Genomic DNA, 16315 nt, shown 5'->3' with positions numbered 1-16315 from the left:
CAAGACTACCAGCCCAGAGATGGCCCCACCCACAAGGGGCCTCTCCCCCTTGATCACTAATTGAGAAAATGCCTTACAGCTGGATATCTCGTGAAGACATTTTCCCCAACTGAAACTCCTTTCTCTGTGATAACTCCAGCTGTGTCAAGTTGACAGAAAACTAGCCAGTACAAGGGGTTACTGCGTTCAGTGAACCAGGAGGCAGATTTAATAAATCTTAGTAGGTGCAGTCTCTGCAGGGAGCAGTCTTCAGGCAGTGAATAGGGTGGGGCTATGGTAGAGATGGAAATCCACACAGACTAGAGAAAGGTTTTGCTATTTCCTTGAGCCTGGGGTGTAGTGGCATTTGCCATTTTCCCATGACTCTGAGGATTTAGTGCCCAAGCCAAATAGCACACATTCTCCCAGACCCTCACTGCCTCAGAGTTTCTTCCACTCACCACCAAACAGTGGATGTGTGCTCACACAATGAATGTAACTTTAAAATAAATGTTAATCCACTAGAGTGATGCAGAATTTAAAGTTCAATTCCTTAGCCATCTTAGCCACCTTGTATCCACAAGTAGCCAGTGGCTGTATTCCACAAGAGCAAATGTCTACCAATGCAGAAAGTCTCAGACAGGCTGGACATAGCCCTCTAAAACATTCTATTCCGTTTGCTCCAGTGAGCACATTTCAACACAAATTTATCGTGTCTTTCTTGCTTAAAAGCCTTGAAGAGTTTTTCTTCCATCATCAGCATCTAGTAGATGATGAACTGGTTTCTCAGATTGCAGCCAGCATTAAAAATAAAACTGTTTTGTAGAAATTTTACTTTGTTTTTGATTTTTTTTTTCACCACCACTACCTTTCTAATCTGTGGTCTTTATGTTACAGGGTTACACTGAGAAAAACAAAATCTTTGAAATCTTGTGATAAGCAATAAAGTTTGAAAAGCCGGGGGTCTGGGTGTAAGCCTGAGCTCCTGAACTGAGCGTATTTTGCTACTCTGTGGTTTGAGGTCTTAGACCTCTGTCACCCAAGTTCCACTAACAGATCCATTGCTGGTTGCACCCAAGACACAACGTTTTCCTTTCCTTTTTCCCTTTCCACCTCTGCCCTTTGCTCATTTGAGCCGATTTCCTGTATCGCCAGCACTCCCTTCTCTTTTCCTGCACTTATCATAGAAGCCTCAGATTAGCTTCCAGGAGGGCCGGGTGACCTTTCATAGCATGCACAAGTACCAGTTTACAGCGTTATAACAACATTGTTTAGTCGCTCGTTCCTGGAAGTAGATTAAATCCTTTCAATACAGGCACTTTTAAAATCTACTTTTGCATTTCAAACACAAGACTAGTCTCTGGAACAAGCTAGACATTCATTTAATGGCTATCCAAAGAGTAAACTACAGAATGAAGGACAAAATCAACTGTGCAGACAACAGAAGAGCCACGCAAACTCCGACCATCAGGGGGTGCTCGCGCGGGCGGCCCTCTGCGCAAGCGCGCCGGGAGGAGGCCGCGGCGGCAGTGGAGGCTGAGGCCGGGGGAAGTGAATGGTTTTACCCAGAGGGCCGTGCGCCGCCTTTCTCCGCTGGCCCCGGCGCGCCCGGCAGCTCCTCCCCGGCCATGGCGTTCACTTTCGCGGCCTTCTGCTATATGCTGGCGCTGCTGCTCACCGCCGCGCTCATCTTCTTCGCCATCTGGCACGTGAGTAGCCGGGGCAGGGGGAAAGAGGGCGAGCGACGGCGCAGCCTCTTGCAGCTCCCGGCCCGGGGCTGCGTGGGGCCCCAGCTGCCGGCGCGCGCCAGGACGTGGCCTGGCTGCTAGGGCCGTGGACGCTGCGCGCTCCCGGGCCGGGGTCCGGAGGGCATGGCGTGCGGGGTCCCGGTGTCCACGCCGCCGCGTGCGGGCCCAGGCCGCGCTCCGCTATTCGCGAGCAGGGCTGGGCGGGGCGGGCAGGCGGGCGGCTCCGTGTCTACGCCGGGCCCGCGCGCACGGCTTGTCCGCGTCCCCCGTCTCGATGGATGCCCAGTGCGCACCGAGCGGTGACTCTCGGCGTGAAGTTTTCCTAATTTTTATCCTTGAATTACCGATTTCCTTTTAAGGCTTCCTCGGAGCACGGCCAAAATCGGATATTATAAGTTACTTTAGCTCCATTTCCAACTCTGCTTTGCAGCACTCGATGGGCGATTTTCTAGTAGAACACGGTGGTTGAGAGACGAGTTCCTGGTGAACTTTGAGGCAGCTTGGATTGATTACTTCGTTGGCCACATCTCCGAGTTTTCCCCTGAAGTCATACTTTGGATCGCGAGAGCTTTTTCAGGAGACAGCCTCCCAAGCCACCTCTGTGGTATGGGCTGCATGATTTAGTAGAGGGAGTTTTAATTTGATTTTGAAAATCCTCAGAAACTTTTGGCTCCTCATATGTCCTTGCAGGGTGGACGTGCATTCTTACTGTGCTCTGTCCCTGGTGACAGTTCTATTGAGACAGACTTTTGAGTGTCTCTACCGCTTAGCACCACTGAAAGAGCTCTCTGGGAGATCAGCAATTCTCAAAAGTTGAGCTCATTTGTTTCTATCCTCCCAGTACTTTCTGGAATAATGGCATAATTTGAATGATGGGGCGAGTTCAACCTCGTGTAAATACTAAGTCAGGTTTCATCACCATCCTGTGCGTGATTAAATGGCAGCAGATTAAATGGTTGCAGAAGTCTCCGAAGTAGGTAGATAGATACCAAGGGTCCTTCTTGCTAAGGAGTGTGATTGTATTTAGAGCCTATTTGCCTGTGGATGGGGAATGCTGGGGTCCGGTGTTCACTTTGTCAGAAATAACTGCTACTTCACACAACGCTCATTAGTTTTAACTAAGATTGGAAGAGCATCTTCTGCTCTTTGGAGGAAGAACAGGAAGATGGATAGCTTTCGAGCTGGCCCCATTGTTGTTTCCAATGAAAGTGGAGTGTCTGGCTCCTTTCCATCTGTAACTTTAAGTCATTTGCTCTTTTTATAAATGTCCTCTGGAATGGTGGAGATTAGTGGAAGAGAGCTGGGCACTTCCCCACGTTTTCCACATTCTGTGTTTGGCTTAAGAAACAGCCGGGCGTGGTCGCGCAGGCCTTTAATCCCAGCACTCGGGAGGCAGAGGCAGGCGGATTTGAGTTCGAGGCCAGCCTGGTCTACAAAGTTGAGTTCCAGGACAGCCAGGACTATACAGAGAAACCCTGTCTCGAAAAACCAAAAAGAAAAAAAAAAAAAAAAGAAACACCTGCAATTTTTTTTAAAATGGGTTACTTTATTAGAAAGGAATGTGTCAAGGTGAAATAGATAATTTTAAGTCCTGTTATAGGATTAAAGAAAGTTGTGCCACAGATTAGTGGAGAGCTTTTAGATTTAGAGGTTCCTTAGTTCAGATAATTACTGTACTTTGGGGAAAATTATTTTAAGTATATGTCTGTTGTGCATTATTAGAAAACCATTCAGCAATCTTTTTACTCAAAAGATCCCTAGGTACCAGCTGAAAGAAACTGTTCAACTTAAAAGTTAGTTTTGACTAGGGGTGTGCCCACTTGGCCAAGTACCTGCCTAACATGCACAAAACCCTACACTTCTTAGTACTGCATAAGTCCCACCGCATAAACTGCATAAACTGGGCATGGGGTGTACATGTGATCCCAGCACTGGGGCCATAGTGACAGGATCCTGAATTCCTTCTGCATTTGATTCTGAGTTACATGAAGTCCTGCCTTCAGAGATGGCTATATGCTAATATGTTATTTATTTGAGTCAAATTTAACCAGCTAAATACAAGTATTGCAGTTATGATTCTTGAGTTTTCTGTTACTAAAGTAGACTTAGGAATGTATCCCACACAATATGATGTACCTGACTGTTAATATTCATAATTGATCAAAGCTTATCTCCTTCAAACTACACATTTATAATTTTTAACATTTATTGTGTTAGAAATTGGTAACAAAGGAAATCCTTTTTTTTTGTTTGCTCTTTTGGTTTTCGAGAAAAATCTATTTTGTTGAGTTCTGTACATTAAAAAATTTTAGTGTTTTTTTTTTCTATTACTAAAAGCTTCCATTCATTCAATAATGTGCTGCACATTAATATTTTAGACCCTGAGCCATAGTAACGTACAGAATAAAATCTTTGCTGCTGTGAATATTACATTTTTTATTGTTTTTTTTTAAACTCAAGATGATTTTATTTTTGCAGTCCTAGAAGTAATAGACTGATAAATATCATTTGAGATGTAAACGAATGAATGATTAATTAAAAAAAAGTCACATGGAGCTGGGGTCCCCGGGGAGGCTTTCCTGTGCCTTTCTGCACTCCTTGCTTCCCCTCCTCCAGGTGTGAGCTGTAAGCTGAAAAAGACCATTTTCAGGCAAGTGGGAAGGTATGGTGTAAATTGTCTAGCTGACTCCACACCTGGTTTGAGGCCCCATTTCTGCTGTTGATGGAATCCCTGGGGAGTCCCTCAGAGCTTCAGTTCTCCTCTCGGGCACCAGACAAGTGCTGGCGGCTGGCATAGCCTCTGCGTGAGCAAGGGGGCTTGGAAAAAAATGTTTTTTTTTAATTTTAGTTTTCCAAGTAATTAAATTTGTATCATTTCCCTCCATTTCTTTTTCTTCTTCCATCTCCTCCCATGCCACCTCCTCTCAACTTCCTGGCCTCCTTGGATGTACATTTTAATATTCAGTTATCTTTATCTCCTATTCTCGTTAGGGGTTTTAGTACAGAGGGTTAGAAGATGTGTATCTTACACACTCCTAGGGAGTAAGAGAAACCTGTGCTCTTCTGAGATCAAGAACTTGAAGTGAGCACAGTGAAAGCTAGAAATAGGTAACTATTGATTGTGACAGTGAGGAGTGCTGTAGTAGCACACATCTAAAGAGAGGTGGGTGGCTGGGGACACCAACTGAAGGCTCCCCACAAACCTCCCACCTTGACTCCTGACACCTGAGTTAATGCCGCAGGTGGTACGGATCCCCACCTTGGATTCTTTGAAGGATTCTGTGTAAGGGTATCGAGACACTTAGGATTAAAATTATGTTCCGCTAGAAGCATGGGCAAGCTCAGCTTTATCCATGTGTGTAGTTGGCATCCTTTGAATTCTTTGAGTCCACTCTAGAGTCCCAGGGTTCTGAGCCATGGGAGAAGGCTGCACAGACAATTAATTACAAATGGTCTTTCTCCCTGAGGCCATACACGCCATTGGGGCAGACAAACATGCATGCAGATACAGTATTGAGAGTGAGAGGCGCCATACTGGCGGGTTACAAGAGAAGAGCTGCAGACAAGTATACAGTAATCTCTGCCCGAAGAAAACGGGGAACGGCTACAGAAGGAGGGGTTCAGGAGGGGGAAGGAAACCTTGCTTAAATAGCTGTATCAGTAGGAAAAGCTCATGTCACACAGAGAAAGCGGCTTGCAGGGAAACATTGGGTAAACTGCAGTTAAGGTCACGGTGGGTGCAGAAGATTTAGTCATGATGTAGGAAATCGTGCGTGGTCATGATGACGTGTCTTCAGGTCTTTAATCTGATTCTCGCTCTTTTTAGCACATTCGCGGGACTGTAAATTGATGCTGAAATGTTGTTACACCTTTGTTTATTTAGTAATGTTTTGATGGTTGGGGCAAGCTTGTTGCTGCTTTCTACTAAAGTGAGTGGTCCTAAATGTTGTAATTCTATTTTAGATCATAGCATTTGATGAGCTGAAGACCGACTACAAGAACCCTATAGACCAGTGCAATACCCTGAACCCTGTAAGTCACAACATCACTTTCATCTTTAGATTTTTAAAAAACCTATTTGCTTTTAATTTGATATAACTTTAAAAAGGCCAGTATTCTCAGTAGCATGATATATCTGAATGTTTTGAAGTAGGCAGAATAAAGTTCTCTTTCCTGTCACACTTGACTGTTGTGTTATTAATCTGCCAAAGATCTTGTCAGCTGCCATACTAACATTCTTCCAATCTGCTTTTTACATTGTCGGCCAAAGACAGTTGAAAAGGTCAAAAAGATTAAAAGAGTCAAAATTGCACTAAAGGTGTGTACTGCTTTTAGCTGAATGTTTGAATGCCACGTCACCTGGTGGGGAGGGCTAGGGCATTCGTCTCCGTATCGTTTCGCTCAGTGTGCTTGCATTGCCTGTTGAGATTATGAGTCCATGAAACTTCACATTCTATGCAAATGTTTGCTTGCTGGCCCAGGCAAGTAGGGAAAGCTGTTAAATGCTTATGCATTTTTTATGTTACAGCCATAGGCACATCTGTATTAAATTACTTAGCACAATGTTTGAAAGTTGGTCAATATAAAATCACATCACTAGTGGGGAAATTATTCTCAGCCCGTGACTTGGACACGTGGACTGTAGTGTGGACTTAGCTGCCGTATCCAGTTTCAGCTTTGGTGTTGTCTGGTGGAGACTGGGCTCCTGTGCAGGTGCTCTCTCAGCCTTTGTGTCAGTCAGCTCTGTGCTTGCCACTCGGAATCTTGGTTGTGGAGATACCATCTTTTGGTCTCAAGATGCCAGAATTTTGTAGCTAGCAGTTTGTATACAGGTGTCTATGTGGTAATTTCTAGTATATTGTATTTACCTCAAATTTCTAAAACAGGTCTGTCTTACGTTGGCCTGTGTTAGATTTATTGATAATGTGGCTCCATTGTGTTTTGGGTTGATTTTTAAATACATATTTGGTATCTGAAGGAAGATTCTTCTCTGGTCTGTAGGTTTGATTTTGCCTGATTGGTCAGAAGCTAAAGAGTTGCTTGTGATAAAGCCACAGATTAGAAAGCAGCAGCTGACCCTCAAAGCTACTGCAGAATAGGAGGGGACCATGGCCCTTGCATCCTTATGCTCTGACTTGGAGAAGCCCCCCAAAGCTAGCTTGCTACTTTATCCTTGTTTCTCAGGTAAATGTAGATGCCTTTTACAGTAAGACCATGTAGGAACAACCACAAGTTTGGATGTACTGGCTTCCCTGCTTGTAGGAAGTTAAGCCCGAGAAGATGTTTTGTGGTTGGAAAGTAACAGGTGTGCATTGCAGGACATCTTTCCCCAGTCGTTAAAACCAGTTGTCAAGAAGTCAGAAGCTGGGATCTTTTAAGTTGTTAATAATATATTGTGTTTTCTGGCAGTTGACATGCCAGATATTGAAGTGATGAGGTTACAGCTAGAGTCACGTGAGCACTTCTGGGTGCCAGGCTCTGCACAGAAGCGTTCTCCCTGCAGCTCTTTATTCAGGGACCTGAAGTTATTCTCATGAGGAGGACACTAGGTTGAGTTGCTCTATGAGGTACAGGTAGTGTGACCATGGCTAATGTCAGAGAGGTTAAGGCAGAGACCATAGTTATAAGCTAGACAGCCTGATTTTTGACACTTAAACTGTGTTTTTCTAATTTCTTATCCTTAAGAGGGAGGCATTTTATTGTAGCAGATAGTGTGTGATTTCTGGCTTTTCTTAATGGAAAGAAAGTCATACCGAGAAAAGACAAGTGCTTGAGCCGACTGCAGCTCCAGGAGGGGAGGCCATTGTTCCGGCCTGGGAGCTGGATTTGCATAGGGTGCCGATGATTGGCTGACGAGCAGTGCATCTGACAGTTTTCCCTATTGAAATTTGTTTTACAGTTCTGCCAAAGTATGGGGGAAGATAAGTATTTTTTAAAATGTAAACTTAATAAGGGAATATAGTTTTCCATGGTTCAGTACTAATCATTTCAGCCATGTTTTGCATGAGGTAATTTTTTTTTCTAGGTACTAGGCTTTATGACCTTTCGGTTGTAAATAGGATAGATTTTGTGGTAATTGAATGGTTGAAAAGCTCTGATTTTAGCTAGGTGGTGGTGATGCATGCCTTTAATCCTAGCACTTGGAAGGCAGAGGCAGGTGAATAGTTCAAGGCCAGCTTTGTCGGCCGAGCAAAGTTCTAAGACAACCAACAGCCAGGGCTACACAGAGAGACCCTGTCTCTGAACCCCACCCCCCCCCAAAAAAAAAACACCAAAACACAAAAACCAAAGTAAACCCAATGCAAAGCTCTGATGGGTCAGAAGCACTTCATGAATGTTCTGGGTGTTTCTGAGGAGCGGGAGGGGTAGAAGCTGCAGGGCCTGTGGTAGTGCTCTCTCTAAGGACAAGGTAGGCGCGCCGGGGAGTGAGCCTCAAGTTTCTCCCCTCACCCCAGTCTAAGTGCAATTGCAAAGCAGTTAGTTTTGTTAGGTCTTAGGCCCTAGAGCTGAAGAAGGCTTGTCAGGGTTTGAGGCAGAGTTTCAGAGATGTCCTTTTGATAAAAAATTGACCTTAAATTAAATCATACATGTCTATATCATATGTTTATATATGCGTATGTGGAGCTTATCTTAATTATTTATTATATTGCTTAAATTGGTAGCAAATACTCTGGTTAGTGCCTTAGTTGGCTCTACTAGAATTTTATGTAAGATAATGTTCATGAAAATGTTGATACTGGGCTGGGGATAGCTCGGTGAAAGGAGGCTTGGCTAGGGTGTGTGACCGTGGGTGTGATTTCCAGTGCTGGGGAAGTTAGGTGGCCATGTGCCTTTCCCCTGGAGAAGCAGTGTGGGCTTTAGAAGAGGCTTGAGTGTGCGCGATGGACGATCTGACTCCTGCAGCGTGGCCCACTCAGGAAGGGCCTCACTCACACTGCTTTAGCCTGTTGGGAAGCCACGTGATAAATGGGGCTTTGCACCTGTGACTTAGAGATTTTGGCTAGAGCTGTCATCAAACAGTTTTGATGTTTTATTTAATAACACATTAGATTAGACTGAGCCATTTAGGATAAAAGTGATTTAAAACAAGTCATTGTCTTCATCATTTTATAAATGCATGTTATGCCATTTGAATTAATTTTTCCTCACTACTTATCAAAAGGCTTGTTTTCTTTTGAGTTTTGCGGTCCTACTGTCTTCTTCCATGCAGCATTTGTGGACAGGCAGGCATAGGGGAACCCAAAGGCAACGTAATAGTGGGAACTCTGGAACCTGGCAATTCCTTTCATGGTTACAAGTTGTGACTTTTCCCTCCTACATTGCAGAAAGTGTGTGTGTGTCTCTCTCTCTCATTGTGTGCCTCAGTGTCCTCCCCAGCTGTGCTGAGATGTTGGCTGGTTGGCTTTCCATTGAACAACTTGGGGGGGGGGAGTGATGTGACTCGCTAAATATTGTACATGTAGCATTCTTGGTTTGCTTACGGCTTAAAGACACATAAACTTGTAAATGGGAGATTATTTTATGGATTTTTTTTATCATGTCGCATGTGCTCAGGTTATTTCATTTTTGAATTATTACTACTGAGTGATGGAAATACAAGCATTCCACTTTACCTACAAATAATTAAACATTCTGGATGTTAATCACAATTTAATTTGCTGCTCTAAGAATTTGAGTTCTAAATTTCTCATCTTACTTTTCTAGTGAAAGCTTTTTATCCTCTGGCCAGTTTGCTTAGAATCATACTTTTGGTAAAATGCCAAATATGGAGTAACACTCAGTAGCATCTTTGATTTCTGATTCTCAGAAGACAGTGGTGTTTTAAAATGGAAACTTGGTTGCCAGTTGCTCTGCAGCGAGCAGCTGCCCTGTTGAGCGAGCACTGTGATAACTAAAGACCTGCTGTGTTTCCTTCCAGCTTGTCCTTCCAGAGTACCTCATCCACGCGTTCTTCTGTGTCATGTTTCTCTGTGCGGCAGAGTGGCTGACCCTGGGCCTCAATATGCCCCTTTTGGCATACCATATTTGGAGGTAATATTTAGATACGCTTCAAATAGTTCCTTAATTAAATGTTAATTTTGCTGTGGTTGATACAGTCATCATTGATACTGTGTGTCTCCATGAAGGTTGAAAGTTATTTAGCATTGACTCAGCTCAGGTCAGTAAGCAGAGAGCTCTCAGTGCCCTTGTAGGACTTCACTATTCCTCAAAGGACCTTAGTCACAGCCAAGTGCATTTACATCCAAGTGAATTTTCATGCACACATGCATGTACATGTGAATTCACACAGATTAACATAGAGCACTTCTAGTCCTCAGAACATTTTCTGAGCCCAGCATCAAGTTGTTACCTCCATGCCTTTTGCCCATTTTAAACTTCATATAGATCAAGATGTACAATGTGTGTCTTTTTCATGTTTAAATACGTTAAAGACTATTTTGATGTAAAGTGCTATTGTGTCTGTAACTGAATGAACCTTGTCAGAAAAGCTGTACTCATGGTAGGAAGGGCAGGGATGCAAAGCAAGTGAACAGTGAGCCCTTGGGGCCCCTGGGCCAAGGGCCCTCACCTTCTGGGCATGTAAAGTTACGTGGAGATACAATGTTAAACCCCTCAGGCCGGAGAGGTTCTCAGCATTAAGAGCACCAGCTGTCCTTCTAGAAGACCTGGGTTCAGTTCCTAGCACCCACATGGTGGCTCACAACGTCTGTACTCTAGTTTCAGAGGATCTGATGCCCTCTTCTGGCCGGTGTGGGCACTGCATGCGCGTGGTGCACATGTATACACGTAGACAATACACTCCTACAGAAAAGTAAATCTGAAAGGAAGGAAGCAAGAAGGAAAACATCTGAGTTCTCTTTCCCAGTTCCTGTTTTTACTGGATTTCTGAAATCTCAGAGACCATATGTGATCTGCATGGCTGTTCTCTTCTTATGGTCTCTAGTTTTAAGATTAAGATGGTTTAAAATAAGATAAATTGTTGTATCTGTAAGTAAAAATGTGCCTTGTCTCTGGAGCCCGATCCCTGTAGCAAATGCTGGACAGGAAAGACCCCCTCCCCACTTGAAGGCCATTCCCCTTCCCATATCCTAATGACTGTGTCTGTCTCAGGTATATGAGTAGACCAGTGATGAGCGGCCCTGGCCTCTATGACCCGACGACCATCATGAATGCAGACATTCTAGCCTACTGTCAGAAGGAAGGATGGTGCAAACTCGCTTTTTACCTTCTAGCGTTTTTTTACTACCTATACGGGTAAGTTTGAAACGTCTCCAGAGGAACTTGGTGCAGGCATACATCTGGCCAGCAAGTAGCATGAAGCCAATGTCAGGAAGAGGGTCAGGGCACACTGTTGATAAAGAATAATCTGTTTCCATGACGTAACAGTGTTGAGGGGACAGGGTTGCATGGGTTTGTAAAAGTGTAGTACTTATCATATTTGGAGCTAATATTCAGATATACTTTAAATGACTTTATCATCTTTTCAGATAGTGTTCTATTGCTCACTATATGGTTTTTCATAAACTGTGTGTCCTGCCCTTAATTTTCTAACTTGCTTGAATCTGAATGGGATGAACGAGGTGGCCTTGGGTCACAGGGTGCTGGTCTCATTTCCCCTCTTTAAGGCTTTCTCAGCTTCTGTACCATAGGTGCCCTGGACAGAGCCATTCTTGTGTGACACTTTTATAGGTTATGGGTGTTCAGCAGCACCCTGGCCTTTACCCACAAGATTCTAGCGGTAACCTTCCCAGTCAAGACAACCATGGATGTTTCTAGGTGTTGCCAAATGCCCGTGTGTGGCAAAACTACAGTAGTTGTGAACCAGTGTTATAGGTTTAGCACAGTAAACCAGATGCGCCAAGTATGGGAGACAGGAAACTGCTTGAGGCTTACATGGTGACCCTGTCTCAGGAACAGCAACTGAAGAGTATTCCGGTGAGTGTGCAGGAAGCTAGACAGGTTTGGTCAGGGTCAGGTCAGGACAGCCTGGGCCAGTTTTGTACTTCTTTCTTCTTTTGCTACAGAGTACCCTATGTCAAACAAATCAGAACAACAGCAGAGTAGCACGGGATCCTGAAAATGGAAGGAAGATTGTTTTTAAACTGTATAAGTGTACTGCAGAGGTCTCTCCTTTTAATTTTCAAGATTTTTTTTTTTAAATGTAGTTATACTGGGGTAGGAGAGATAGCTCAGCAGGAGGGGTCCTCGCAGCTGATTCCTGAGGACCCGCCTGGTCTCTCAGCACCGCATGGAGGGTCACAGCCATCTATAACTCAGTTCCAGGGCGTTCGATGCCTCCTTCTGGCCTTGGAGGGTACTGTACACATGTAGTGCACAGACAAACATGCAGGCAAAACACCTAGACACATAAAATTAAAAAAAAAAAATCTTAAAAATTAGCTATTTTAAGTTAAATAATTAAGCATCTATTAACTTACATTTATTATCTATTAAGCTTCTGTTCACATTTGTCTCTATATATTCCATTATAGACAAGGACAAAGGGAGTTTGTGTTGTGAAGTTGTCTTATGTGCACCTAGAGCTGAAGTATAGTTAATAGGTTCTGTCCTTTTGGTCGTGACGCTCACCTTTTAAGCTACACCATCTCAGCTGTGACTAGATTTTGAATGGTGAAACTCTGTTTTGCAGTTTCTTCCCGATTTTCATGTTCTTAATTTTTTTAGCTAACTTGTAGATACTGCTGGAATGTAGTAGGCATGTAAAATATACTTCTGAGAGAGCAAACCTGTGTAAATAGCTGCATTGGAGATGCACATTTGTGGGGAATGCTCACCAGGACATGAAGGCACACACACACAAGTCCATGTGTGCTCAGCTCTTCGCTTCGTTTGGAGATAAATAAGAGTGGGCTCTTTGCACCATCCCCCATGCCTCTCTTCCTTTTACATTTTTTTTTTTTTTAATTTTCTGAGAATTCCATGTACTATGTTTTGGTCACATTTCCTCTTTCCTGGCCCCTCCCAGTGCCTTTGTAATATCACTGTTGATATAGAATGGCCCTTGGTACTTTTTGAGCCTAGATCATATATTTACTGCCCCTGTGTGTGTGTGTGTGTGTGTGTGTGTGTGTGTGTGTGTGTGTGTGTGTGTGTGTACACCCTTTGCTGTCCCCATTCCTGTTGCCTAGAGCCGTTTAGTAGGGTAGGATTGGGATGGTCCTCCTTTGTTCCCTTGCATAAAATGGGACCAGTGACAGCACCGGCCTCCTGAGGCTGCTTGGAGAGCCGAGTGACATCATGCCCAGGAAGGACCTAACAGCTGTGGACAGGCCGCATCTCCAGAGATGTTCCCTCCTGTGACTCGGTGCTGTTCCAGAGTAGCGTTTGAATTGCTCCTGTGAGCGAGCTTTGCTTCTCACTGGGGTTCAGCTGCATCATTCTGCTTGCTAAAACTGGAAAAGAAATAGGGACAACAGGCCGGTGTCCATGCTAGTTAAAATCACTGACAACGTGTCGGTGATCTTCCTGGGACGCTGATAGCTGTGAGCTGACTGTGTAAAGGCTGTATGAGGGCTGTCTACCTTGTTGTAATGAGTATTGGAATTAATAATAATTCTTCTCTTTCGTTTCAGCATGATCTATGTTCTGGTGAGCTCTTAGAACAACACAGAAGAATCGGTCCAGTTAAGTGCATGCAAAACGCCACCAATGAAGGGATTCTATCCAGCAAGGTCCTGTTTCCAAGAGTAGCCTATGGAATCTGATCAGTTACTTTAAAAAATGACTTCTTATTTTTTAAATGTTTCCACATTTTTTGCTTGTGGAAAGACTGTTTTCATATGTTCTACTTGGATAAAGAATTTAAATGGAATTACGTATAAATTAATATAAAATGATTACCTCTGGTGTTGACAGGTTGAACTTGCACTCTTAAGGAACAGCCATAACCCTCCGAATGATTGCATTAATTTCTGACCGCCCTCAGCCCGTTGGAAGCTTGGTTTAGAGGACTTGTTGGGCTCATTTTGGTTTTATTGAAATGCCATCTAAATATGTTAGCTGTAGATAGGAGGTGCTTCTGGTGAACTGAAAGTGTCTGACTCGTGAGGAACATGGTAGGTTCCTCACTTATCACTGTAGATGATTCTATATGGACACAACAGTAAGAAGAATGGGGCCTCGTCCCTGTCGACTTGAATATTATCCCTATGTATTGCATGAGAGGGGTCTCCCTCATTCCATCAGAGTAATACACTTGCTTTAATTCTTAAGCCTAAGTGATACAAACATGCCGAATTACCTGTAAAGAATGCATTTAAAGCTATTCTAAATGGGTTTTTATTTGTAAGACATTATTTACTAGGAAGCTGGTGATATTAATGCTTACTGTTCTAATCCAGTGGCCAAGGTATTAAGAATTTGCAAGTATTTTAGATTTTCGAAAATGAATGAGAGAACTGTGTAAACACCCCGCTGTTCCTTCAGTGCAACACAATAAAACTCTGAAATGAAGATGCTTTGCTGTGCATTGTTTGAAAGATTACAAACAGCTGTTTCTCAAACCCTCTCAATCCATCATAATAAAATACATAATATTGTCATCTTTAGAAGTAAATTATTACATTGTCTATTTTCTTAAAAGTAATATTGAAGAGCTTTGATTGCCCAGGCCCATCACTGTTAATTGGCAAAATTCTTGCCCTCTGCTGGCACAGCTCCGGCATTCTCTCCCAGGTTCTGAAGTTCCGGAGATGTGTGCAGTCCTCAGTGCTGAGCTTTGGCCGGCTTAGGTCAGCTTGAAGCTGCCCCCTGCATCTGAGCTTTGGCTGCTGCTTGTGAGGCACACATTTGCGTGTTTTCACAAGCAGTCCTAGAATGAGGGTGAAGGCAGTTGAACATACCGGAAGTAGACTAGGTTCTTCAGCAAATGATAAAAGACAGCTAATTTGTAGAGATTCCCTAATGACCAGGGTGTGTGTGGATGTATGCTGCTGTCTACTCCAGGGAGTTCCTGTCTGCTCTGTTCCCTTCTCCAGCCTGGGGAGAGACAGATCAGGTGATAGGGGAGATGTGGAAGAAGGGGATGCAGAGCTAGAGTGAGGAGGGTCAGGTCGTTTCACAGAGAAAGTATACAGTCTGTGTAGTGTGCAGCCCCTCCCGGACAGACGCCTTTGTGCAGTTAACGGAGTGCCTGCCGGACACTTCTGCTTACAGTGTAGCATAGCCAGTCATTTGTTTCTAACCCCTCCTCATTCGCCCCTCTTGTTCATCAGGACTACTGACCATGAGAGACCTGGCCAAGGTTAAAATGCAGAGATTTCCTGGGATTTCATATTACTGTTCTTGTCCAAGTGCTCTTTCAACAGACACCACTTTATAGCTTTTAAGAAACTTCCTCTTGTTTTGGATCTTCTTAATGATTACTTGAGACTAAAAAAAAAAAGCGCCCCCCCCTCCGCAAAATGAGGATTGTTAGAGAAGAGTGAGGTTCATTTACCGCTCGTGTCACTTGTAGGTTTTAGCATCCAGATGTGGTTGTGATTAGAAGGGTCAAGTGTTTGTGTGGTCTTACTTGCCTTCCCAGTGTTTTCTGGAAGTAGATTTCTTTTTCTTTTCTCTTTATTTTTATTTATTTTTGGTTTTTCGAGACAGGATTTCTCTCTGTAGCCTTGGCTGTCTTGGAACTCACTTTGTAGACCAGGCTGGCCTTGAACTCAGAAATCCGCCTGCCTCTGCCTCCCGAGTGCTAGGATTAAAGGCGCTTGCCACCATGCCTGGCTTCTTTTCTTTTTTTTAAAGACAGTGTTTCTTTGTGTAGCCCTGGCTACCAGGCTGGCCTCAAACTCTGAGATCTGCCTGCCTCTGCCTTCAAGACGAGCTCCACCATTGGCTGGCATGTGTTCTTTTTAATAGCGGTCCTAGACTATAATTACTGGTGAGCAACTTACGATCTCTTCCTGTGTATCTCTTCCTGCAGGGTAAGCTCACAATGTAGGTGTGACTGTAGCATTTTATCCAGCCCATTCAAATGCTCCAACCTGAAAGGATTTACCTCAGATTATTTGTCATTTCATATATACAGATGTACAACTCAATAATCAAGTCAGTTGCAAGCCAGAAATTTACATAAGAAAAAATATTTTTTCGGGGAAAGGAAATTATTGCTGTGCTGAGTAGCCTTGTTCATGAATGTTCATCCTCACTGGAATAATCTAGTACTGTTAGTCTCAAGTGACCATAAGCTCTGTTACTCAAACCAATTGATTTGCAACCAGACCAGCAGTTAAGTATCTCTTAGTAGTGTAACGTAGTACATGATTTTGAACAGCCTCCCAGAGTGATGCCTACAGAGAAAGATGTTCTGTGGCTGGATTTGTTGACTGTATTTCTCATAGCCATTTACTTTGACTAAAATACAGGTGTCTCCACCTAGTACCTGAAAGGAATGTATATAACAGCTTTTATTCCATTTACTTTGCAAAGTATTAGCCACAAGGCAGTGGGTCTGAGGTAGTGCGAGGGTTTTGTTCTACGTTCACTTTCTTGATACACATTGTAGAAGACATGCAGAAGAATGGCTGTCTCCCAGATGTCAGTGCCACTCACTGTACAGATGTGTTTGATTA

General features: G+C 43.6%; 1 protein-coding gene across 2 annotated transcripts; it reads left to right on the top strand.

Annotated features, from left to right (window-relative positions):
* The first annotated feature begins 1513 nt into the window (after positions 1 to 1513).
* Positions 1514 to 14304, top strand: Cnih1 (cornichon family AMPA receptor auxiliary protein 1). 2 transcript variants are annotated; one of them, NM_001355011.1, is made up of 6 exons: positions 1514 to 1688; positions 5691 to 5759; positions 5998 to 6045; positions 9646 to 9758; positions 10839 to 10982; positions 13322 to 14304. In NM_001355011.1, the coding sequence occupies exons 1-6, from the start codon at positions 1608 to 1610 to the stop codon at positions 13347 to 13349; spliced, it is 483 nt and encodes a 160-aa protein (NP_001341940.1). In that variant the 5' UTR covers positions 1514 to 1607; the 3' UTR covers positions 13350 to 14304. The 2 variants fall into 2 exon arrangements, with proteins under 2 accessions (NP_001341940.1, NP_034049.2); NM_009919.2 differs by lacking the exon at positions 5998 to 6045.
* The last annotated feature ends 2011 nt before the right edge of the window (positions 14305 to 16315 follow it).

The sequence above is a fragment of the Mus musculus genome, chromosome 14 (genome assembly GCF_000001635.26).
Source record: "Mus musculus strain C57BL/6J chromosome 14, GRCm38.p6 C57BL/6J".
Taxonomy (NCBI): Eukaryota; Metazoa; Chordata; class Mammalia; order Rodentia; family Muridae; genus Mus; species Mus musculus.
Note: the sequence above shows the minus strand (reverse complement) of the source record. Positions and strands in the feature narration are given on the sequence as shown.